General features: G+C 36.4%; 1 protein-coding gene across 1 annotated transcript in view; it reads right to left on the minus strand.

Annotated features, from left to right (window-relative positions):
- COL21A1 (collagen type XXI alpha 1 chain) overlaps positions 1 to 27,831 on the minus strand; it is a 118,792-nt gene that overhangs the window by 32,882 nt on the left and 58,079 nt on the right. Inside the window, exons 11-17 of the mRNA XM_075497291.1 lie at positions 27,157 to 27,210; positions 26,176 to 26,229; positions 23,566 to 23,619; positions 22,660 to 22,713; positions 20,983 to 21,036; positions 20,851 to 20,904; positions 16,913 to 16,966 (exon numbers count right to left, since the gene is read on the minus strand). Of these exons, the coding sequence (XP_075353406.1) occupies positions 16,913 to 16,966; positions 20,851 to 20,904; positions 20,983 to 21,036; positions 22,660 to 22,713; positions 23,566 to 23,619; positions 26,176 to 26,229; positions 27,157 to 27,210 (378 nt within the window). The remainder of the gene's footprint in view (positions 1 to 16,912; positions 16,967 to 20,850; positions 20,905 to 20,982; positions 21,037 to 22,659; positions 22,714 to 23,565; positions 23,620 to 26,175; positions 26,230 to 27,156; positions 27,211 to 27,831) is intronic.

Below are 27,831 nucleotides of genomic sequence, written 5' to 3' on the forward strand. Positions count from 1 at the left end.
TGCCCTCATACATCTCAAGTGCCTCTCAGTGCCAGTGCCTAGGTGACCAAATCCCACACACTTTGATGTCTCATTCTCTGGACCAAAAATTATCTGGTTTTTTTTTTTTCTTTTCTTTGCTTGTTTGTATATGCCTGGTGTGATAGGTCTCTATAGGCTCAGATAGCAAAAGCTTCTCACAAAGTCTTCACGTCGGATAGGAATCACAAGACATGTAAGTGTAAACTAGGATATCCAAAGGTAAAAGAAGCTATGGGTATGCTTTACCTTCAAGAAATAGCAATGCTTAGCCATGGGTCTCACAGCTTCATCACAGAATGAAGGTCATCTGGGTATGCAACCAAATGCCTTGATGCAGTCTTCCTCAGCTGCAGCCCACACAGCTGGGGCTTCAGAACACCCAAAAGCATGAATTTGTTTCTATTGTGATGATGAGCTTCAATGATGACTTTATACAATTCTGTATAAATATTCCATTTTATCCCAGTTTGAGCAATTTCAATAAATCTTAATATAAATAAATAAATACCTGGCAGATACAATGGATTTAACTGTAAAAGGAACATGGTTTCACAATCCCTGGAAAATCTTTCTTGTAGCTTTCATTAATCATGAAGTGTCTATTTTTGTTTTGGATGATATTAAACAGCTGGACTTTTTTCCGTGCAGCCCCACAAAAAATCTGTTAAGTAAATTGCCTGAGGACTTATATACAGATCAACTAGGTGTAAGCATTTTTACTTAAGCCCCAAGCTACATTTCTCAAAATATTTTTCCCACTTTTTTATGGACTATTTGTATCTCCCTCATGCTTAACTTTATGCTTGCAAACAGCAGAAGAAACCATGCATAAAAACTTTTTCCAGAACGAAACAAAAACTATTTGACTCCTAAAATGAATATTTATTAGCCTATTCTATTCTTTATTTTCTGCTACTGTCTTTAATATGCCCCATCTCTTCAGTGCCTGGTAGGACTTCATTCTTCAGTAGCGGCTGATAGGCCTCGTATGGAAAGTAGGAGTTTCTAGACTACAGATAACATATCCATTATCATAAATTCTATCTCTGAAAGATGCAAAATTATAGAATATTTCCAAAAGCTTCTCTGTTACAATCAAACTGTTTCGCAGTCAAGTCTCCAAGAAGATGGAGAGAACATTAGTATAATTATCTTATTTTTATCTTATTTTCTTAGGGTAGGTATACAAAACTGTACTCTTTCAACATACTGCTTTAAACAGGCTCCTCACTGAATATAGTGCCTCTGGACTTATTTTGTAATGTGTCAAACATTTGATAAATACTGTCTAGGACAAATCACTATGGAACAGTTTTTCAAACTATCCATTCTTCTTTCAACATCAAGACAAAAATACCTGAAATAGTATCATTTTTCTATATTAAAAATGATCATGATTTTAGAAGTTATGATAAAACAATACTTCCTGTTTAAACAGTGAGACCTTCTGAAAAAATGAAAAAGTAGTAAAATGTAAGGTAAGCATAGACCCTTTATTTCAGAGGTCATTATTTTGGGGGAAAAAAATCTACCAGCTTCTCTACTGCTATTGTTGAATATTGGTAAATATTATGGTTTATTTTATGGCTTAAGATAGTATCTGCTTTCATATTTTATTTTTTTATGAGGATGGTCAGTGAGGTTATTTTGCTGTGACTCTACCTTGTTTAAATTATATTAATTTTTAAAAATGGACCCATTGAGTAGCATTTAGAAACTTTTGTTAAAAGGTGGTCACATCCCAGGCTGTTTACCATTTACACAACAAAAATTCAAACTGTATCCCTAATGATCATTCGTAATTCAGGCAGTGACACAAGCCTCACAAAAGACTCCCAGCAAGGCACTGAGAAACTGTAATCAGAGTTTCAGTCTTAAAAGGTCCATAGGCTTTTTAAGAAGATTGCCAGAATGGTGCTAATTTTGACCCTACTCTTTCTTCAGCTGGGTAACTGTTAATCAGGGTCAGCTGAAGGATCAGGTTTAAAACAGATACAAGTCATGACTACTGATAAAAAGATGTTTTTTCTAGTGTATATGAGTTCTCTGAATTATGTTTCAATCAAATGGGTCCTTTCACTCTGAAAAATCTGCAATTCTGATTCTGGGAAGACATAAAGGACGTTACATGAATTATAGCAATAGAACAAGATTCACAAAAGATATCTATCTACCCAGATGTTCCCATGATCCCTTTAAACGCCTGAAAAATATGACTGTTTATGTATTACTGATCCTTACTTGAAAAAGCATACTTGATGATACATGCGAGATTTACTGGAGGTATGTAAAAAAGTACAAGTCAAGCCATAATTTGGATAAAAGTACAACAGTCAAGATACTTTTTAAAAGATTACAGCAAATCCTTGATAATCCTAATAGAATGAAAGACACAAACCCAATTTGGATAATGGATAAAACTTTCTGCTGGGGAAAGTAGCAAAACATATGTAAAAGAAATTCAATGAAGCTGCATCTGCTACTACTGAGTGGTTGGAATTGATGACAAAGAAAAATGGGCTAAATACAAAGAAGCATTCCCACAGACATAATGAGCATCCACAGGACTAGCATAGCAGCTTTAAATTAAATGCAGGAAAGGAAAAAGCATTACCAAGATCTTTGCAGTTATGAGACCAGAGACTGCAAACACTTTATTTGGCAAATCAGTTATTAAAAATAAAACACACATACGTTAAATGTGGAACACAGTGACCCCTTTTGCATTGCCAACAACACCAACCTTGGAAAACTGTAATTTGAAAGCTGGAAATACTAACAGAAAATGAAAACTGTGTATATCCTGTCACAGGCTGAAAGTGGTGTCACTGTTTCTTGTAAATACCCTTCAAAATAATCAGTATCAGACTTGTCAAATCTTTGTGGATCCAAAGGTGGCCAGACAACACCTGAGCCCCCAGCCCTGCAAGTGACACCGCGATGCCCTCCCTCTGCCTGCCATGCCAGGCATCAGTATTACAGACTGTACAAACCAAGACCCACTCTGTCTAAAAAGTTTGCACTGACTTCTAACAGCTGACAAACTGACCCATGTTTGACACCTACACGTAAACACACTGATATTCAAGCAGTTACATGCCTTCAAGATGTTTTAAAATTTCTCCACTACTTAAATTATGGATAAAAGCTTATGACAGGTCACATAATTTGAGCACCTTGCACGCACAAGAGAGGGCAGGCTGAGGACGGCAGAGGCTCCTCGCAGGGCACTGACTGCTGCTCTGCTCCTTGCACCCAACGCACCCTGCTCTCTAACACTACACAAATTGCAGTTCTGTTCACACCGGTCACACTGATACGGAAGAATGCAATTTTCAGCCATCCACCTTTCCTGTAGCAAGGAGCCACTTGGTTAAATTAGCAGTGAGTAGGTTTAACAACAAATCATGCATTTTTTCCATATGGTGCATACTGTGAAATCTGTCACAGGATGTAGCAAATGAAAACAGTAAAACTGTGTTCCAAAAAGGACTGTAAAATTACTAGAAAATTGGTCCATTGCTGGCTATTAAGTAGGATGGGCCAGCATGCTTTTTTTGGCTAAGGAAGTCCCAAAAGCTCTGACAGACAGAATCTGGCAGTAAATAACAGGCAAAAAAAAAAATCATTTTCGACATACTCCTATCCATTGTCAGAGAAAAAGTTCTGTGATAATTCCTGTAGTCTGAGTCTGCTTGGCAGTTCTTACATTTTTAAGAAATAGCTAAGAAAAGTTGGTGCAGAGACAGGGATCAAACCCTTCCAGAGTGCGACAAAGGAAAATCACATCTTGACTCATGTAGCAATCACTAAGACTAAATTTAATTACTAAAACTAATTACTAAAGCAAAAATTAATTTGCACAATAAGAGTCAAAGGTTGTTTCTTAAATGGTCTAATATATCTGTAGTACATTTCTTTATTCTTTGTCTTAGTGGATCTAATAACCTTGATTTTGCTGGTCCTGTAGTAATTTATTCCATATTGGTCCAATATGAGTAAAATGTGTCAAAACCCTGAAGTCAATTTTTTGTAAGCCTGACCTAAGAACAGGATCCCATAAGCACTGCGTTCCTTGTGCTTCATTAGCCCAGAGTACTATTTGATTTGTGGTGTGTAATCTTTTCAGAACAATGGCTAAGCACAAATATACAATATTTTTAAACTATCTATCTGGAAAAAAAACAAATGCTGGTAATAACATACATAATAATGGAGACTTCCAATACAACAGCATGTGGTATAAATGAAAAAATACATATTTTTATCATGGGGGAGGGGGTCCAGTTTAGGAAGGAGAGGTCTTATACCATCATGATATTTTAATCTTAGCAGAAACATTAATTAAACCTTACAAATGGATTTAAGTTCACTCTGACTAAAGATTGTTTAGTTTTTTGTTTCATTATGGGTTTGAAGCCAGCCTGGATTCAGACAAGACTTTCCATAGCTTCAATTCACTGTAATTTTAATATGTAAAGATTAAAAAAATGAAAACACTATCTGCACCGAATTTCCCCAAATTTGCTAGCACTGTATCTATTTGAGTGCTTGAGACTTGAGTATCAACTTCTCAATTTCAGGCTTAAAGCTCTTTGTGGACAGGGACTGTCTTCATCACTCCCTGAATAGAGGTGAACCAACTGATCTCAGTTACAAAACCATCTTTATCACCTACTTCATACCAAGAACATTGAGTATAAGCAATACCAACATGGTTTCTCTGACGAAAGGATTTTTAAGGCTCACAAATACTGCAAATCTCCCTTATTTAACTTCACTATATCTTTTCCTGTTTCTACACTACAAAGTATGTGACAATCTATCTTGAACAATTGCCATGACCCTAACTGAGCATACTGCACAAGAATAATGCAATGCTATTGATCATGAAGGACACATGGAAGAAGCATAACAAGGAAGTAGTTGCTTTGACAGTCCAGCTACCACTTGAACACAAAAATAACAAAGAAGCCCTGCTTTAAGTTGTTTGCTTGTTTTTCTTCCATGTTTTCTGGAAGGGTTCAATTCAACTAACTTTAATCTAAAAATCTAAACTGTCTAAGCCAGTTAAAAGAAACAGGCAACTTCAGAAGAAAATGACCCCTCCTACTTGAGACAAGTATTTCATGATGGGATGAACAATCCTGTGCAGGTATTAGTTTCATATCAGAGAAGAACCATAACATAGAGATGGACTAAATATGTCTACTTTCTTATACGAGGTGAAATGAAAACCATTCTGGATAATTATCAGAGTATAGACTGTCGATTAGATGCCCAGATGCAGCACTTAGAGCCCTGAAGGAGTTACAGCTAGATTGCTTCGTATCACCACCCTGACCACAGTTCTCAAGGAGGCTGTAACTCAGACCTCCTGAGGACACAGGTACAGCAAATCTTTTATCTGGCTCGTCCTATATGTTGAAGAAGAATGATGACTAGCAAGAGAACTGGCTACCCTGTTACTACCCTGTTGAAATTGGGTCAGAAGAAGGAAAGTCAAATATCCTTTTGGTAATCCTCTTTCTACTTGTGGTTAAGTAACTCACCATAAACATGCTGAGAAGCCCAGAATAGAACAGCAATGTGTAAATGAAATCAACTGAAATAATAAATATTTATTGCTGCTCCATTCTAACTGAGTGTCTTCTTCATTCACAGCCTACTGCCTATGCTTGGTTTCTAAGTATAGCAATCAGCTGAGGGAAGTTTCTGTTTGGTCTCCAGAGCCACTAGAAACTCCAGCAGATATTTACCCAAGCTGTAAATCAAAATGCTAATTCCTAATGTTCACAGTGTATTAGGAAAGGAAGATAGAAATATTTAGGGGATGTGTTAAAGGCATTCAGACATCTCTTCTTTTGATTATTGTCTACCATAAACATTAACAGAGACACAATTCATACCAAGAAGAGGGCGCTTTCCCTAGAAACCTGAAACACCACGTCCCTGTGCTCTATGAAGCAACATTTTAATACATCTAGGAATTTGTCCTTAAGCCATACTACTAAGATTCAAATCACACTTTATATTACTATTATGTCAAAATGCAGTGATACAAACCAGTGACAATCGATAATGTGTGTGCCTAAAAATGAAATATGAAATTGCACACACAAACAGAAATTGCATTGTGAAGCATTAGCTACTATGCATTGCCCGTGACTACGTGGAATTACCAATATACAGTTTAAAAAGCTTTGTCTGAATTTTGCATTTATACACCATAAACGGGAGAAAAAAACCCTACATACACTCTGCTTTTATTCACCATAAATGATAATCTTAGAGCTAAAACTTTATTGTCTGACAAATATTTAAAGATTCAAAACATTTCCATTTTGCAGCATATGTTAAAACAATGCCAAAAAATCCAGATCCATCTTTATTTTCTGTAGCTTGCTTCTGAGACCTGACAAAATGAAAGACCGCAGTAAGCATAGTGTTTAGTGACTTGCCACTTAGGACAGGCACACATTAATTACATATTAATGTATTTCACAGTCTAACGTAGTCTGACATACATGGCACTTTCTGTGTGATTGAATACAGCTGCTGAGCAATAATCTTGAGCACAAATGCTGTGAATTACAGATGAAAGCAATGCAAAAATTATATTCTTATTTATAATCTGGTAAACTGAACTAATATGTTCTATGCCTTGTATTTTGCATAAAATCTACTGTTTAAATGACCATTTATTGTTACTAAAAATGTTTTTAATTCTATTAGTATAGATACTAGAAACTGAGGTATTTTATATCCTACCTCTGTAATATGTGTGAGAGCGGAAAATTAGCATAGACAAATACACAAGTAATAAAGCTGGCATTGCTGCAAAATATTTAAACACAAAGAGAAAAAAATACCTTGCATACTACTTACTTGTAACTTCTCTGCCACAATCCACAAATGGGATGTTTACTCCACTGGTTGTCAAATATTTTCTCCTTTACAAAAGAACTTTTTTTCATTTTTTGCTCTTTCTTCCCCATAAACTGCAAAAATGTTACTTCAATGATTTCAAATACTTAGTAATATCGTATTTTGGTTAAAAGGTGATGCATATATAACTAAATCAGGCCAAAATCATGTGATGATACTTCCACCCAATAGGGACTGTTGAGTACTTTGGCTGTCAGAAGTTCATTCAAAATCATAAGTATTTCACTATGCATATATTTATTTTTCTGATCCTAGGCATAATGTTTCTGTTTAGGAATATACAAAATCCATTTTATTAAAGATGTAATTTCCAATGTGTTACCTATATTACTGAATGATTTGACAGTGTCTTGAAGTGTTCCTTGAAAACTGTGGGAGTTAAGAAGGAAACTGTAAGGCAAGAATAATGGAGAGATGTTGCTGTTTCAAGATTAATCAGCACATGTGAAACATTGTTTACTGGAAGTATAAACACCAACTTTCCTGGCACCAAAATGGCAGACATCAGCCCAATACACAACATATACCAGTCCAAACATTCTCTTCAAGCATCTTCTACTTCAGAAAAGCCTTTCTTGGATGTATGAAATTAGCACACAAGTTCAGGAATGCCCTAAGTATTATTATTGACATCAAGTGGATCCAAAAGAATGCAAATGAGTCCTTTTTTAAACATCACATATCAAAGGAAGTGAATGTTAATCACTGAAGGCATACCTATTTTATACCAGTTTTACTATACAACTTTCAAGAACTTTAGTGGTTATTCTCTTCTTAGTGGGGCGAATTAACCCATTATGCCTGGAAAGTATTAGATCAGATCAAATTAGATTAAACACTTAAGCAAACACATAATTTAGTAAACTTACAGGGAAAGTAAAGAATGATTAAAGAACCTCTAAGCTTTCTAATTCAGATCAGCTACCCAGACAGAGCTAAACTGGATTCACACACACATACACAGATTATATAGTTTTAATTCTTTAATCTAAGCCAATTCAGCAACCAATCACATCTTTAACTGAGATTTGGGAGTAAAGAAATTTCTGATATAGAATATAGGATCAATTTACAGTTGTGTGGATTTGTCCATTCAGCTCCTCAAAAATCTCTACTTGATCAACTCCAGTAATTTTTTAGAATGTCTTTTTTTCAGTCCAAGCAGTAGTAGGCTAGCTAGAATACTTGAAATGTATCTGTACATCATTTGCTCAAAATAACATAAAAAAACTAATTGGAAATGCTTTTGAATGATAATCAGTTATAGTAAACTGACTTTTTCCCACTTAAAAATTCATTAAAAGTCGGATTGTACAGCTATAATATTCAAATACTGATAAACCATCTCTATAGAAAGGCCTACTGCAATATTAACACTAAGAAAATCTAGTTTCTGGTACTCAGAAAAAAGGTAGTGATGTTTGTAAGCATGTGCATATTGCGGTCTGATGTGAAGGTCTCCAGTCTCCTAAATGCATAAGCATTTAAATGGGCAAACATTTATATGTATTTTTGAGTAATACTACCACGAGAGGGGATATCTGATGTGTACTGCATACATCCATACTGCCAAGTTCATTCACTCTTAGTTTCATACTGCATCTCTAGACTCCATCTTAGCCAAGCTGAGAACATGACAGGCGAAGGCTGAAGCTGCAGTAGGAAGTGAATATGATCATTCCCTCAGTGGGAAAAACCACAGGTGGAACATATGTCACAGCTCTTACTCTACGGACAGTATAAGCTTGTGCCAAAGCAATTCATTTGGGAATTAAAGCTCACTGTCTAGTACAGATAACTAGTAAGTATAATATCAAGTTTTAAGTCTCTACATGAAGATTTCCAATAAATACCCAAAATTATTTTAATGCATAGAAGAAATTACACTCTTCAGAAGAGTTTGTGGTTTTGTGTATAAACAGTGAATCACTCATGGAAAACAAATAAATAAGCACTACCACTAATTTTGTGCTTAGAAGATAGTTACTGCATTCTAACAAAGCTGCACCTTTCAAGTGTTTGCTGCAGGACAATTCTTTCAGAATCACACTGTTTTAACAGATTTTTTAATTTATACAAGATGAACAAATTATTAAGAGACATTTTAACAAATAACACATTGGTCAGAGGTATTTCTATCACTATGTTTACAAACCAGTTGCAATGGAGGAGGAACGCTGGTATGTAACTCCTATCAGCACATGAATTAGTAAGAAAGAAAAGTGCCAGCATAGCCATAAAAAGGTCACTACAGCATACAAGTGTAAAACAGACTACTCTGAGTACTGTTTATAACTATTTGTAGCACGTCATTCATGTCCATAATAGGCTTACAACTATAGCTGCTTTTGTATTTCCTTACATCTTTTAAGAAATTGCCTTTATCAACACTGCATCTATAAACTAGTCTTAAAGAAATGGCAGCAAGGTATGCCACCTTTTCTCCACTTGATTTTCCAAAGTTATCAAATTTGAAATGGTACTAACTGAAAAAATCCAAAAATAATACTTTCCTAAGTCTCTGTAGACAAAATAAAAATAAAAATATTATTTTCTATAATTACAGAAAATTAATACAATTAATGTAATTGCATAGTGTGTGAAGACAGAAATTTAAAAATTAGAAATCATGAAGAACAGACAGAAAATGAGAATGAGATGGGAGAGTACTGTTAGTTTTACAACTTTGAAAAGCAGGCATTATTTTCCAAGTTGCATTAGGTCAGTGGGTCCAAATTTATTACAGCATTTATTGTGGCCCTAGTCCAGACTGACTTCAATGGGAATCTTTCCATTGACTTCAATACGCTTTGGATCAGCAACTATGCTGTCATGTCTTATATCTTATATCATTTTTGTCAACTGGGAATAATAGAGTAGCTCAGACTAGTCTGCTTGAGGTTCCAGAAGTCTTTAATTACCTGTTTCTTTAAAGCACCATTCTCATATTTATCTTCTTAATAGCAATTAACTGCTGAAAATGTAGAATTTAGTTAAAATAACTTGTCCGTCAGAATGAAAAAGATAACCTAGGTTGCAAATAAAGTCTTTTAAAAATATATACACCTAAAGTGGAGCTAAAAGTTATAATTGACGGGAAAACCTGCATTCAGTCTAAAAAATGTGGTTGAGCTTACAGCAAGGACTGTGTAATTAAAGAATGATTATTGAAAGTATTGTGCTGTCAAAGCTGTCCTCTCCCCCTTCCTCAAGCAGGAACAAGACTAACAACATCTGTTATAGTAGCTCCAGCAATCAGAAAGTCATCAGAAAGATTCTGCCCTGTCTATTCCAACTATTCAGAAATTAGAAGAAGAAATAAAGAAGTGATCACTAAAAAACTAATTCAGCTGACCAAACCCACTTGTAAAGAAATAATGATGTATGGCATATGCCTACCAAAGTCTTACTGCATCAGCTGTTTATGTAGAAAAAAACACCCCACCTGAATAACCATTTCACTTTATACATAAATGTATTTACAGGTCAAAGTCAGAATTTTCAACAAAGAAATAAGGTATTCTTTTGAGACCCACAAGATATCATTTGCAGAGCAAATACTAGTCCTTACTTTCCTTATGACTGTAATGCTGACACCTTTGAAAAGCAGGCCATCAGTGTTCAGAGTTCAGCTGCTACTACTGAGGCATCTCAGACTAGTGGAAAAGCATAAATATTAGATTTGAAGCTAAGAATTTTGGTAGACTCACACCAACCAGTTTGCTGAGTCTCATGATCACTTTTCTCTTGAAGACTGACACGAAATAATTTCTTCTAAATGTATTACTTATAAAGAGAGTGCTATTTTATAACAGTGCCTACTTTAAGGGAATATAAAATTTGAATGAGTATTTAGTACTCTGAGACATTTTCACAAGTATTAAATCCACACAACACAGGACCTTTTGAGCACTGGAAATACAACAGGATTTTTATGCCTTAATCTGAGAGATTTAAAATAGAAATCCAACAATAATCAGACTAGGTGCATTAAAAAATAAACTAAGTAACGCTTTCAGAAATAAAGGTATTTTTCACAAGGCCTATTGCATAGTTTTTAGGTTTGTTTCTAACTGAAGTATTTCATAACTCAGTATATCAATGCAGATATAAAATACAAATGTTGAGTAAACAGCATCTTATTAACTAAAAATGGTACAAACCAAAATAACATCAACATAAAGTGCATCAACCAAAGCACATCATTGTGATCACTGAAAAACACATTTGTGCGTACATGTGGTATAAGTATTTCACTTCCACTTATCTCAGCCAGCGGTCATCATCTGTTTCAGTCAACACTAACACACTGTGCTGCTCCTTCTATTTGTGAAATAGGAAGACAGGACTGACAAAAGTATTCACACATGATGCTGCATTCTCAAATATGGTTATCAGAAACAACTCTGCAAATACAGTTGATAAATAGGACCACTAAAAGCACAAAATTTGGGCTATTCTATTAAAGTTGAATACTAGCTTTCCTCCTAAACAGACTAGCATAGCTCTTACACTCCACTGTCTATTGCAAAGGTTTTGACTGTGAATTTTAAATTTCCTTCCATTGATAGTTCGAAACAATTACCAGGTTTTCCATTATTCACAGTCCCATCCTATTCCACAGGTAACTGGCTACTTGCCCTCTCATATATCTACCTAACTTAACCAAGTTAAATGTACAAAAATCATGTTAAAATTACCTTCTGATTCTGTTGTAGACTTGAACAGCTTAAAATTTGCACATCTCATCTAACTATATCAGATAATCTTATAAAAGATGTTCCTTTTTACACACCATTCGTCCATTTCACATTTTTCAGTCAAATATGGTGGTTGTGGCGTTAATATTTCTCTCCACAGTGATTCTCATGAGAATGTACACATGGCTAGGGGCATAAAAGGGTGCAACTAAAGGGAAAGAAAATCTTGTTGCAGCAGGTAAATATAGGCAAAATATAATTTTTGAGAATTTCCTCCATTCTCAAAATATTTGCTCATTTATATATGTCAGTTTATGAAATGACAGTCAGTGATATAATATGTGTAAAGCTGTACTGAAGAAGAAGAAAGTTCGTTAGAATTAGCTACATTTACATTTGAATAGGTAAATACCATTATTTCCTGTATTATTATTATGATTGGCTGCCAGCCATTTTTTCTGAGAACAGGATCTCTAAGGAACATTGTCAGTATTTGGATAACACAGTTGCTAGTAGTTCTGTGTTTTGTGTCTGTTTTTTTCATAGTTTCCTATGCAAAGAAAGACAAGAGAGGCAACACTGAACACAAGACTATTTAACAAGCCATCTTGCCTCAAGGTGTTGCACTCTAAGTGTTCTAATAAAGCCAATTTGTTCATAGGGAAGAGATCTGGAAAACTATAATAAGGGAGAGGGGGGAATATTACATGGCACACAGAAGAAAAAAACCATGAAAACAATATTTTGTTCTGCATACTAGCATATAACTATGTCAGGAATTTTCTTTCCTTGGTTCTTGTTTCTATTAATCTCAGCATGGCTATAGATGCAGTAGAATGACATTAACTTTAGGTTTGCTTTCCAAATATACAGGCTACCTGGCTATACCAGTTTCTATGTTGTATTTTAAAGATTTCTGCTTTATGAAGAAAAATACAGCAACTTCTGTTGGAGATTTCTATATCCTTAGTGTATCTTGAACACGTTTCAAAAAGAATTCTGCTACCGTACTGTGCTGGTTTTGGCTGGGATAGAGTTAATTTTCTTCATAGTAGCTGGTATGGGGCTATGTTTTGGATTTGTGCTGGAAACAGGGTTGATAACACAGGGATGTTTCAGTTGTTGCTGAGCAGTGCTTACACAGAGTCAAGGCCTTTTTTGCTTCTCACCCCACCAGCAAGTAGGCTGGGGGTGCACAAGAAGCTGGAAGGGGACACAGCTGGGACAGCTGACCCCAACTGACCAAAGGGCTATTCCATACCATATGGTGTCATGCTCAGCATATAAAGCTGGGAGAAGAAGAAGGAAGGGGTGACATTCGGAGTGATGGCGTTTGTCTTTCCAAGTAACCGTGACATGTGATGGAGCCCTGCTTCCCTGGAGATGGCTGAACACCTGCCTGCCCATGGGAAGTAGTGAATGAATTCCTTGTTTTGTTTTGCTTGCGTGCACGGCTTTTGCTTTCCCTATTAAACTGGCTTTATCTCAACCCACAAGTTTTCTCACTTTTACTCTTCTGATTCTCTCCCCCATCCCACCAGGGGGAAGTGAGCGAGCAGCTGTGTGGTGCTTAGTTGCTGGCTGGGGTTAAACCATGTTTCAAAAATAATTTTGCTACCATACCCTAGCATAAAACACACATTTTTCAGAGAATGCATTGATCTAGATCTGGCATTCCTGATGCAGTTATAAGAGCTCAACAGACAAACTGGGAGTATAGGTATAACAGTGGGAGTCAGGGCAGAAGCTGAAAGCCATGTTATGCTGGTATCGCTGGCACAAATGAGGCCACATCTGAGATCTTGTGATGTGACCTAAATATTAAGGGCAAACTCTACCATTTTAAGTGTTTGCAGCTGTACTTCTGGAGAGTAAACATAAGCAGTTGCAAATGTTCAGACATACTACTTGTGGCAGGACAGCATATGCTAGGCCTAGAAGAGTGCTATAAATGTCTTGCCAGCTTCACCAACAAGCACTCACTTCAGAGTTCTCATCTGTGTGACTGTAAACCCAAGGAGAAGTCTAACACAGCTTCTACTGAAACCAAACTCTAACAAAACTCTACCTATGTCAAAAAGGACAGCCAGGCTGAAATTAAGCTCAAATAAATCTTGATTTATTCTATCCTTTAGACAGTTGGCCCCTCAAAAAAATGTATTTATCAAAACAGCCTGTCATCAGTAAGAAAGATGACTAGCCATTAAACTACTCAAGTGACAGCATGGCCTATTTTTGTCATCAGTAAAATGAGTTTGATTACTAGCTTTACTAAATGATACCTAAATTATTCTGTCCAGACTGTCAAACGATTCTTACACAGAGTGGGTAGGATTGGGATGGCCTGGCTAACTTAAGTTCCAAATAGTACTATTGAGGGAAAACAACATCACTTGGACTTACTCACTTAGCTTTACAACCTGCTTTTTCCTGTTCATAAATTTTGGGATTAATAAGAGTATATACCAGAAAGTACGTTGTCCAGAAAATAACCACACCTCTCAGAGGCTGGAGGCAATGGGAGTTCAGTTCAACTGTGCTCTCCATCCTAAACAGTTGCCTCTCAGATGTTTTCTCAAGATGCATTCATTTTGCAACCATGTTCTTTTTATTCACTAAAGCAAGAAGGATCATAAGATGGCTATTTTTAAAAAGACCAGCTTAACAAATTAGGCCATGTCTAACACTAATGTGGCTGAATGGAAGAAATAAAGACTGTTTGCATGTATGTTTGTGTGGGTGGCGTAACCATGCAACCTCCTGAGACGTCCCAGGGCCACAGTTGCATCTGGCTGGTTAACAATATGGAGTCGTACAGTTTCAACAGTATCATCCAAGGCCTGTCTTGAGCTTAAGCAGCCTATTTGGCTACCACTGGGAGGGCACAGCAGAGTTCAGTCCCCCTCTCCCACACCAGTGCCCTACCTACTAGGGTATCCCACCAGAGAAGATCACACTGAATTGCACAGAAGAGGAGCAGAGAGGAGGCGCTTACATGTTATAAATCAAATACACACTGCAGGAACAGAAACAACAGAAGCAGTAAGTTGCACAAGACATCCCTCACAGCCCCCACAATCCAGCTCACTTTCCATCAGATGAAAGCCAACTACCCTCTACTTGAATAGGGGAGCCCACATATCCCATGCCTGAGGATAGCTTTCATTTTGCACAGCCCAAACACACACTTTTACCACAAAGTTGCTGTACAGAAATGTCCTTTGCCCCTCCACCAGGCTCTAAATAGATGGGAGCACCATCTTTGCACATGCAGTCTGGTGCTAGACCAGCAACAAAGGCAGACAAGCAGGTATGACTTGGTGTCTTACATTTCCTACTGGTTACCTTGAGGCAATTTCCTGGTCAGCATGTAGACTTTCTGCTCTTCAGAATAACCTCCACTGATTATAAATGAAGCATACAGTACAATCCGGCTTGCCCTGTTAGGATTGTGTAAATCTTTTGTAGTTGTTTATATATTGGAAGTCTTCCTCTATATCATTTTATGGTGATTTTAAAAGACTTCTTAGTGATTTTAATGTCTTAAATCTGCCACTTCAGTTCTTTTTAAAGCAAAAGTATGGGACTTAAGTAATGACTTTACATTGCTGTTTAAAATGTTATATTGTGAAGCATTTATATTAATTTTAAACCAAAATATATTTCTTTAGTACATATAGGTCAGACTTAACCAAAGCTATCAGATCAGAAAGAGAGCTGTTACAAGTATTAAATACTTAGTTTTCCCTAGGTCAGAAATGCCTTCTCCTTCCTATTTTTTAGATTAATTTAAAAAAAAAAAATCCAATGACTAACATTTTTTCTAAAAATCAAGAGACAAAACAAGGCTAGGGACAATAACAGAAGTCTTGTTATTATCTCAACACATTTGTTATGATGTACTAACTAACAAGATACCAAAACCTCCTCACTTGTATTTTATGGTTTTTAATTAACATTCACTTTCAGTCTTTCTTACATCTGAAGATACCATAGATTGTAAAAGGTTAATACATCTCACAGTTATTTGGGGCAGAAAAAGAGGAAAAAATAAAGCCAAGTGAGGAATTATGTGTGTTCTTCACTTAAGCCAGCCAAGTGGGAAGAAAGTCTCTTGGGAATGATTGCCCAGTGTTTTGTAGTCTACTCACAGTGTTTTATGAGGTTTTGGTGAATATATAAAAAAAGGTAAATGAAAGAGCTTGAGAATTTTTCAGCTGGGAGTGTTATTTCCATCTCCTAGTTATCAAAACTCTCTATCAGATTTCAGTACCATGTAACACATACTGCCTCTCATTACATTCAATACCACAAAAATTTCTGAATATATAAAGCTGTATCTCCTTATCTTACAATTCAAAATGTAATTCAGAATGTAATTCATCTGGAAGGCAGCATTCCACCAGCTGAGCTCCATTTACTGCTCTTGGCCTACAGAAGAATTACTGATGGTTTGAAGACAGGTGGCTCGCTCTCAGCACTCAAAGCTTTCAGCTATTTCTACAGATATCTTGGCTCCTCTGCTTCAAGCAGTCTGGTGGCCTTAAAGAGCCAAACAAGGAAACAAGGAGGACAAAGCCCAGCTATCACATATAAAGAGGAGGAAAAATGAGCTGCCCTGAGGAGTTGTCCAAACACCAGTAGAGGAACAATGTCTTCGCAAACAAGCAAAACAAAAATGCAGCAGCATGTTCCCCAGCTAAGCAAGAAGAACAGAGACACAGGTAACATGGACAGTGTGACAAAATGCAAGGAAGTAAAAGACCAATAAAACGGCACAAAGGAGAGGGGGAAGTAGACAGTGAAAAAATAAACTTTAAAAGTGCAATTAACAAGTATATGAAAGAACATATACCATATTGCAGAAATGAGAGTTAAAAACACCCAGAATCTTTCCTCATGTAAGTAACTATCAATATCTAACCATACCATCCTCTCAAAAGGAGACAAGTCAATAATGAGACAGTATTATAACATATATACAAACTGGTATATAACTGCAATATAGTTAAGAATCTTTTATTTTAAGGCATCTTTGACTTTAAAGGCTCATTTATTTCTTTTACTAAATCCAAATTTGAAGATGAACACCAGAAAGTAAAAAAGCACTTTTACAAAAATGGACATATCAACCAATTCAAATCAACATTGATGAAACACAATGTATAACATCCATTAACTAAAAAAAACCCCAAAACAAACAAATCGGTACATAAGGATATGTCAGCAATTTAATCACTTACGGGCTCTCCTCGATGTCCTTCTAGGCCTGGAGATCCAGGCTGTCCGACCTCCCCCTTTAAAATAAAAAAGACTGTTAAATACAATATTAAAAAAAAAATCTTCCTAACAATTCAAATAGTAAATTATTATTTTTAATATAAGTAAAATGTAAAACCAATACAGACTACCAAAACCAATACAATTCATCAAACAAACATCTCTTACAAACAGTTTCAAACACAGTAAGAAGTGTTGTCAATCTGATATTCCCTCATGCTGCATCCAACAAACAGCTGTCAAACAGTTTGCAAAAAGAGAGACAATTGTCTTTTGAATCAGAACAGCAATTACTGGTTGAAGAAGCGCATAAAACAGTAATAAATTGCTATTGTCTAATTGTTAGTACAACTAATAGTCTGAAAACTATTTCAAAGCACTCCAGAATACAGCACTACCAGATATGATCAAATCTTCATGTCCTTACTCAAAATATGTATGATACCAAAAATATTCTGAAAATTTGAAGAATAATTCCAGAAATAAAAGCACATAAAACAAATGCAAAGATCAATCAATATATATAAAAAATAATCTGGTAATAATTAACTTAAAATTACAGAAACTGGACTTGAAGTTACAATGGGTAGCATCTGGGTTTCAAGCCATGCTTTTTTTCCACATTCTTTCCCAGAATGAATATTGTAAGAAAACAGGAAAGCTCCAGCAGAAATTTCCTTCAAAGACAGCCTGTTTGTTACTGCTCTGAATTTGATTACAGACCCAGAATGAAGCAATGTTTTATAGCAAGCAGATGTTGAAGTCAAGCTGACAAAATGCTTGAATGAAGAATATGGTTTCTGTTAACTATTATATTATGAAATGAATAAAAACTAATTCGTATGTCATATTTTTGTACTACAATAATTAAATTAAGAAAATAGTCAAGAAAATGTCTTTCAGTTTAAATGTACGCAGGTTCACACAACTAATATGCTGAATTATCTGTATATTCTTTACAAGCATAAAACCAGATCAAAATACTCTCCAAATTCATGCTTTATCAACATAATACTTCACTCTAAAGGGCCACCAGTGGCAGTTAAAATTTTATGTTGAACAACTATGACTACTACCTGTCCATGTTATCAAATACCAGAGAGGAAAAAACCTAGTATTTAATTATTTTTTTCTACTTTCTATAGTACCAGAGAAGGAATTTCTCTACCAACTTAGCAGAGATATCTGTGCGTGTATTTATATATATGTGTGTATATATATATATATATAAAATAAGGCAGGATTCATTTGAAATAAATTCATGTAGGTAACTAAGCTCCTATCACAGCCAACAGAAGTCTAGCCAAGACAATTGATGGAGGCTTGGTTCAGCTGACCAGCCACCGGGAGCTCAATTTCATTGCCCACACATAGACATTTGGTCATATTTGAGATACCCAAGGGTGTCTTGTCAGGGTTCCTACTCCTGCTCCAGAAAGGCACTGGCTTTCCATAGGACTTATGTCATATTTGTCAGCTCCCTAAGGATGCTTTGGACATTAATGAATCTCAAATGTACCAGATGCTTTTATGTAGGCAACTAAACTGGTACCTACAAGTCTCTCTTCTTTGAGCTGAATTGCTCTCCAGACTTCACCGGTTAGACCTCCGTTGACTTTAATGGCAACATAGGTAGCTACTACGTTCATAGATACAAACTTTGCTGAGTGTTTTAAGAATGTCTGTTAAATTGTCTTTGCCTGACATATTTGCAAGTGTCAGAGATACATGCTCTTGTAGATATATATTAATAATAATAATTTGTAGGCAGGTATCAACGGGATTTGAAGATCAAAATGAAATGAATGTAGGAGTATTTAAAACTAAACCAAGTAACAAATAAAGAAAAACTCCTTCAGTATCGTAGAAATAATCTGCTGTTGGTTGCTGAAGTTAACTTCAGAAAAATGAACAATAAGAAAATATTTTTTTCCATAATTTAGTAAAAGAAGTTGTAAATCTTATGTATTTTAATGGTGTAAACTTAAGGGCAGTTAAAACAAAAAGCACTACACCAATTTGACATAAAATAAAAGTTATTCCATTACCTTTTAGCACAGTCTCATTAGGCCTTCCAAAGAGAACAAATAAAACAGGAAATATTGAGTTTACCTACCGCAAAAATTAAATTTTGTATATACTTAAAGGCTGTTATTTTAGACATGTTCTCCTAATAAATTTTTGAATTGCAGGATGATTAGTTATACATTGAATTTGGGCAATTTTTAGAATAACAGTGCTGTAGTGTTGTATATGTAGTGTATGTAAGTGATAACTTCCCCCTTTAACTTCAAATTAAGACACCTGCATGTGGTTTTCTACCTGAAGTTGTCTAGAGATACGTTAGGAATCTAAGATCCCATTACAGCGAACAGGGGCTTGATTCAGTTACCTAATCACAAATGCCTGGTGCTATGTGAGGTGCTCTAGGGCAGCCAAGGCTTCCACATTCGGCTGGCAGGTACCACCTACAGGAGACCTGTGTCCTTCTGAAATGGCTCTTACAGGTCACCTGGGGAACCCAAAAAGAGCAAATAGGACTGCCATCTTATGAGTGATCTCACAAAAGTTACAGCAGTTAACAGCCAGAAGCTGAATGACTTCAGAAGCTCCATTTATTATATTTACTAAGAGCTTGATTCAGCTGTCAACACATAAACATGTAGAGCCATTTCCTGCTGTAAATAAGGGTAAAAAATTTTTCACCATGAAGACAGTCAAGGATGGAACAAGCTGCCCAGTTGTGCAGTCTCCATCCTGGGAGGTTATCAAGACCCAGCTGAGCAACCTGGTATGGATTCAGTGCTGTCCCATTTGTGAGGAGGAGGCTGGTCCAGGAGATGCCCCAAATGAAGTCCCCTCCAGCCTGAGCGAGCCTGGGATCCTGCTGGATCCACCTTGTTAGCAGCTGCTGCCTGGAAGGGTTTAGGTCTTGCATAGGTCTTGTGTCATTTCTCCGTGCTGCAGCAGATGTCACAGATATGCCATGGTATCCCCAGGTGCTCTAGACAAGCATGGTCACAAAATGGAAGAAAGACCCAGATCTCCAACTACAGTAACAGGGATTCAGACAAATGCACTTAAAAGTACACTTGCGTTTTTGGACACTGAAGGAACATTAATCTTGAGCAACCCTAGATCATTTCATTATTATTATTAAGAAAAATATTATAGGAACAAAGCTGCTGTTAAAAAGCTTCTTTAGATCAATTCAACTGAACATTTACATTGCATATTAATACATTTTTTTTCCTGTGAACTTAAAACTGATACTGCTAAAGTCCATCTTTTCACAAATTAGAACAGTGCAAAAAACAACTGGGTAAACAAAATGTCCAGCGAGCTCACAGACTGCAATACATTATAGAAATATCACATCCTGTAGTCTTTTTTACAGTAGATAGATACTTAGTCCACTTGAAAAACTGTTCTAAATTAAATATAAAGGGGACTGCACAGTGAAGAGAGTACGAACATAAACATGAATCCAATATTGAAGGTGTTTTCCCCTAACTTTCATCCAGCTCCCTTCAAAAGCAGTAATAATGATTAGATTATTTCCTTCTTAACTGTACACAACAGGTATGTTCTGCAGTGTATGCTTGTATATAAATTTCATTAACAGATTGACAGTTAGAGAAACACAAACAGGATAAGGCAGATGAAGTATAAACAATCTCTGATGATCACTAATACACTCTTAATAAAAGCTTTGCCCCTGCTCGCAAATCAACTGAAATCAGTGAAGTCTGCCCACTGACTGCAGTAAACTTCGGCATTTCCCAGTAACACACATTATTTTAATTTCCAGTAATTCTTCACAGAATAAACTGGGTATATTTAGACCAACAGCAATGCTATTGAAGACTTTGGCAAGATATGAATATACATTTGTACATACCTTGAAACCAGGACTTCCTGGTAATCCATCTTTCCCACTTCTGCCAGGGTCTCCCTGTGGCAACAGTTAACAGTCATCAGTAGGTCAATTAACAAGCAAAAGTTAAAGGCAAATTGTCTTCACAAAACTTACGGTTCGCCCAGGCATTCCTGGAAACCCCGTATCACCTTTCTCTCCTTTTGAACCCTGAGAAATACAGCAAACATAAAGTAAGCAGTGCTCAATGTTTATGCTGCAAATTCAGTATATTTAACCTATAATTCATGTATGTTATTTCTTATTTTGAAAATGCATGGAAACTCTGTCTCTTTCTTAACACAGGCAGTGGTCAATTAATAACTACCCCGTTACAGAAACGTAAATATGCTCTAAAATACAGAAATATGAACACAGACCCTCTTTCAACTTGCTTAAAACTCTAGACCAATAAATACATGAAGAAAATATAAGGACAGGTGAAAGTGTAGCTGTTAACACTGGATGACGAAAATATGCTCTCTGAAATATAAATATTTACATACAGGCACACCCTGCTTTATATTAATTACAGATTAAAACAACGTCTCTCTTCCAGGCCGCTATCAGTCTCACTTCATTCGCATACTCCTCTCCTCACTCCCCTTACTCCTCTCCTCTCCCTTTTGGTTATATGGTTCATGTACATTTTTATGTATTAGAAAGCACAGACTTCTATAATTATTACGTATACCCCATTATTAAAGGCATAGACATATTTGCAGAAATATGTTTATAAGCATTTTGTGTTGTGTTATGAATTGCATCAATCCGTTAACAGAAGGATGAAGAGAGTTCTCAAAATATCCAAATAAGCAGAGCATAAGTTTAATATTACTAGCCATAAGTATATCCTATAACTTCAGTGGAAATTTTTCTGAGTTAGGACTGCAGAATTAAATTCTCTGTGACCATACCTATTATAAAAATATAAATGATACTGTCATAAGTGCAGGTGCCCAGGCAGTGGCAGCAGCAGGGCTGCAGGGCGGCCTCTGTGAGGAGAGGCCGGGGCTGCCCCGTGCCGGACACAGCCGGTTCCAGCCGACTCCAACCGACCCACCACAGGGCACGGCTGAGCCCAGCAGCCAAGGTGGTGGTGCCTCAGGGGAAATATATTTAAGAAAGGGGAGAAAACATGACACAGGCAAAGTAAGGAGTGAGGGAAAAAGTGAGAGAAACAACTCTGCAGACACCAAGGTCAGTGAAGAAGGAGGGGAGGAGGTGCTCCAGGCACTGGAGCAAAGACTCTCCTGCAGCCTGTGGAGAGCACCATGGTGGAGTTGTGGTAGCCAAGCTGCAGCCCAAGGAGACCCCACGCAGGAGCAGGTTTATCCTGAAGGACTGCAGCCCATGGGAAGGACCCGTGCTGGGGCAAGGGAGAAGTGTGAGGAGGAAGGAGAGCAGAGAGGAGCTGTTATGGACTGACCACCCCACCCTGCTCCCCATTCCCCATCCCATGAAGGAGTGAAGTTGAGCCTGGGAAAAAGCAGCATGGGGGGAAGGTGTTTTAGTTTTTGTCTTTGTTTCTCACTATCGAAACCTATTTTAGTTGGCAATAAATTAAATTAATTTTCCCCAAGTTGAGTCTGTTTTGCCCATGACAGTAACTGGTAGGTGATCTCCCTGTCCTTATCTGGACCCATAAGCTTTTCCATCTTATTTTCTCCCCCTGTGCTGCTGAGGAGAGGGAATGAGAGAGTGGCTGGGGAGGCATCAGCCAGCCAGCCAAGGTCAGCCCACCACAGAAACCAATAACATTTTGCTTTATTTTATGACTATAAATTTACTTGCCTTTTTTCCATATATTCCTGGCACTCCTTGATCTCCTTTAGGACCCCTTTCTCCCTAGACAAAATGTGTGTAAGTTAATTTTTAAAATAGAAGTAGTTATAAACAGATATATATACCAAGTATACATGTATAGCAGACATAAAATGAAGCAGGCAAAGAGCTCCATCTGATATAAAAAAATATGCTAAGGACAGTAAATGCAAATCTTGAATTTTCCAAGTTCTCCTAGGGAAGAAGCCCAGAATGTCCAACGCTGCTGGTGAGACAATCCACAGCTCACAGGCTTAATGCTTCTATTTTCAATGGAAGGCACTTCAAATTTCTGGTCACTTCAATATAGGTACGTACCTAAGTGAAAATTCAGCTCTTTGAAAAGTGCTGCACTCTTCTGAAGACCTTATTTGAAAAGTTTAAAACACAGATTTGGAAAAACTAAGAAGTAAATTCAGTTGAGTACTAACACAGAAGAGCAAAAGATATGGTTGATGATGTTTTTAGGAACATACATGTGAAATGAACTCTTTGGATTAAACCAGAACTATCCTTCAACATGTTGTCACTCAAATTCAATGACTTCAGGAAAATTATATCATTTCTTTTTTATATATTATTTGTGATGAAGAAGGTTCTAAGCAGTAGTAAAATCAAAGTTCAAAGTAATTAATATAGAATCCCATAGAACAGAACAAAAATGAAAAAAACAGGTGGCTTCCATTGCTTGATATGGATGTAATAAAGTCCCATGGCATGTATCTTCCTTCAGTTTCAGCATCATACCTATTCATTTTATGTAATTCATCAAATGCACTGACATAATATTGTATATAAACTTATTTTTCCTTTAAATTAAACTATAGAGCAACCTGAAACACATGAATATTGTAACAAGAAATATTTAATTTCAACCTTTGGTGCTGGCATCCCATGTAATCCAGGAAAACCAGGTATTCCACGGTCACCCTAAAAGAGCAAACATATTTTAAATCCTTATATCTAAAATTGTAGTAATATAGTGTAATAACATTCATATTCTCAATGATCAACAAATAGCGGAAAGACATTATATATCACCATATCAACTACATAACATTGGTACGCTGACTGATGAGAGTTTGTTGATCTTTAAACAAGATTCAATACATAAAAGAAAAAAATTAAACAATCACTAAATTTTTTAGAATAAATTTTACTGTAATCTCTCAATAAGGCTTATGGACGTTCAAAAGTAGCAATTTAGCTTTGGCAAGAGGAAAAAAAGCTTTGAGAAGAGCTTTGAAAATCTCTGTGGGAGCTATGATAATTCTACCATCCATTCCTGATTCCTGAAGAATAAGGAAATTCCCTAAATCTGCGATGGCTTTGCTCCTACCTCTTACTGAAAATATCAAAGACCTACTGACCTTATCAAACTTCTCACCAGCTTACTCTGGATGAGTGAAGTATTAAAAAATAAGGTATTAAGTACTTTCTCTAAAAAATAAACAAAAAGAAACCAAAATACACTAATAAAACAACTTTGGCACTTTGACAAATGAGTTCTCATTTCAGTGGAAGAAAGAATCCACTTTGGTAAAAGTGGTTGGCAATTGAAAACACAAGCCAAAACATCAGTTCTTTTTATTGTCCTTACAGGTGTCACATATCAAGAATTCCAAAACTTTTGCTATTGGTACTGAAGATATTTATCTGACAATTTGTCTGCAAGCTCCCTTGAGCAATTACAAGAAAAGGCTAAATTATAACTTGGCCCTACCTGACTTGAAACAATAAAAACAAGCTTAGTTGCTTGTTTCAGTAGACTGGATCTACTTCACTCAGGACAAAGAGCCAATCAGCAACTCATTTTTGGACAATCACAATGTTTCCTCTCTGTTAATATCTAACATCATATTGAGCAATATATTTCAATTTGTTTAATATATTTCAATCGTAAAGGAGGAACAGTAAATTATGCTCAGGAAGTTATTTTATATAATATTGCAAGTTCTAAGACAAAGGGTAAAAGAAAACACGTCTCAGTGGTGTTTATCAAAACCATGCATGACTAAGCAGATTTGGACAGGTCTGTCACATATTCACAGAAGACAGGAACAAAACCACAGGAATGACAGCTTGTGGGTTAATGCTATCAAAATCTCTCTCAACAAGTAAGTATTGAAAACAGGCAATGGAATGGAGTTCAAAAAATTAGCAAAGCTTATAAAATAAACACCTCATGCATCCATTGCTTCTTAATGAAAAAGAATGGAACCTCGATTTCTGTTCAGAAATGGTGATTCAATTATTGGATAAACTAAAACACTTGGCAATGGAAACAGTTTTAAATTAATTGCTATAGAAACTTTACAAGTAATGGGATGAAATTAAGAGATGAAAATTTGGGCTGAATCATCAGGAAAAAAATCCTAATGGCAAGCCCTATTTTACAATGGAAGAAGTTTTCTAAAACAGTGGTGGAAGCCCGATTTCTTGGCACATTTTAAACAAGGCTGGACTGAGCATTCGGAAATATTCTATCTGTCACAACCCTGCACTGCCAGGAGAACAGAGTTTTTCATCATCAGTATCTTACTTTCTGCACATGGCCTAATACTGACTGGTCAATTAGATTAACATCTAAGATCAATTAGATTAAGATGCCTAAAGCACAGAATACATGAGTACATTTTTCAGCTCTAATCATGCACTTGAGAATTCTGCTGAACAAATTTAAGGACCTGCTTTTGGGAGGGAACTTTAGAAGAAGGAAATTCTACAGTAACATCTGTTTGGAAAACAAGTGTTTGTTTTACAAAAACGGCTTTGAAGTTTTAATAAACCAAAAACAAAATACATTTTTATCACAATGAACTTAGAGCTTTTTGAAACTTAGGGCAAAAGTGTGAGAGAAGGGTGGACACAGATATTTACATATCAATGAGACTCACCAGTAGCCAATGGCTAGTTTATTCACTGTGTACACAGCCAATCCAGATTCAAGTTTATCCTGATGATCAGAAGGGAGTTATATATAAGCTCTCACATCTGTCTGCAGCAACAAGCTACTGGCTACACCTCAGCTAGAATTTTTCCACAAAAAGCTTTGGTTTCAATTAGTCAGTGTTTTCTGATAAAAAGTGCCATCCAAAGATTCCTACCTAGCTCATCTGGATGCTCACTTAAAGAGAAAAAGGGTGAAAAAAGAGAGAAAGAAACCATTCTGAGAGATGTCTGTATCTGTGCTTCCAGGTACCCATATTTAGATATGCTTTCTAAATATGAATTATTCAGCGCAATAAAGGTGTTACTGGCAGTGCTAAAGCCTACATAAACTTTATTAAATAAAGCAGACCAGATTCAGAATTGAAGTAACATTCTAAATTTAGGATTCTTATTCCTTCTTTATTACCTTTTCAGTAAACAATTCTCACAGAAGCCTCATGTGAAAATATTGATACTATTAACTGTACAATCAAAAATGATAAATGGTAAGAGTAAAATATTTTAATCTATTACTTTTTTTTTTTTTTTTTTTACCTTAGCCCCATCTTTCCCCGGCTCTCCCTTGATACCTGGTAAGCCACGTGGTCCCTAAGAGAGAAAAAATGAAAACCAGCTCAAATACTAATACAATCTGATACAGAATGAGACACAGAAACGTAATACAACATGTCCCAGGGACTGATGTGTCAGCTGGCTGATCACAACATTTTGGTAACTGGATAGAAAAGCAAAACCAAGCATGAAATGTATCCAGCATGTATGAATATGGCATACTATCATAACCTATGACTGGGGAACACCAAAACTATTCTTCACTCTAACCAAGGACCGCCCCAGGAAAAAAGGAGATCACACAGTCTGTACTAGTCCAGAGATGTCCCCCTTCCTTTCAAATGTCCATCAGACAGCCTTCACATATGCCATGTTGCAGGCTTGCTCGTGGCCCCAGCATGCTCTCAGATATTTAATTCAACAAATTAATAAGTCCTTGACTATCCAGCCAGACCGGATCATGCCACAAGTAAAATCCAGCACTGGTTTCCAATAACTGTCCCAGTAAGGGCTACTAAATTAATATAATGAAGAAAGAAAAGGAATTCTCTTCCATCAGTCTGGGCTTTATCTGAAACCTTCTTTTGGACATGTCAGTTGTGGGTAATCAATCACCATGACAAGGCTTCAGATCACTGTTACTGATTCATAGAAAAATGGAAGGAACTACCATTTGGCTTCTGGATCAGGATGAAAATGTCTAAGCCCCAGCTGAGTCCTGCTCCTACAGGCCTTACGTAGCAATGATGAGATTTGCAGTCTAATTGTCAGCCTACCTACAAACCCCAAAGCCATGTGGGTTCCAAAGCAACTCACCCAAGGATGGCCCCTGACTTCATGCCATCACTTGAGCCCTTTTCATTCCCCACACCTCAACTCTCAATGACAAACAAGGGATATTGGGAGAAAGTTGGCAAGATTTTTCTCAGATTTTCGAATTCTAGGAATGAAACAGAAACTTACTTGAACCCCTGGAGTTCCTGGCATACCTGGAGTTCCTGCTGATCCCTGATATCCCTAACGAAAAGAAACCAAGACTTGTGACTTTTCATAAGTTATATTTGCAAATTTTCAAACACCTATTTAAAGAAAAAATAATCTTCCTGGTTACGAGAGAACTGTTGTCACAACCCTGTCATTTTAGGTCACAAATTTCAGTAACTGCTATCACAATCATACATTTCAGATTTAGATTTCAGCTGTCAGAAGCTTTCACCTCTGCATCTGAAGTTTGCAGCCTCCAGACTTTATGCTAAAATCTGTTATTTTAGAATTGTTACAGGAGAATGTAACAAACATATTGTTTTATTCCTCATTGGGGGAGGAAAAAAAAAAAAGAACAAATTAATAACCCACATACATAGACACTTGTCTTTTCTCTCTCTCTCAAGAAAAATAGCTGAAAAATGCCAGGACTTTTAAAGGCTTATTTCCAGTTACAGGAATAAGCTTTAACAAACAAGGCATGTTCTAATACATTATGCAGCTAGTTTTATCATATCTCTAAATAATAAAAATTCCATTCTCAATATTAAGCACTTAGCTATGAACTTGAAGGTATATAACAGGCTATGCAAGTAAAAAAATAATTTGAGTGACTGGGGCTATGAAAAGAAATACTAAATAATTCATGAGTTG

The sequence above is a fragment of the Mycteria americana genome, chromosome 3 (genome assembly GCF_035582795.1).
Source record: "Mycteria americana isolate JAX WOST 10 ecotype Jacksonville Zoo and Gardens chromosome 3, USCA_MyAme_1.0, whole genome shotgun sequence".
NCBI lineage: Eukaryota > Metazoa > Chordata > Aves > Ciconiiformes > Ciconiidae > Mycteria > Mycteria americana.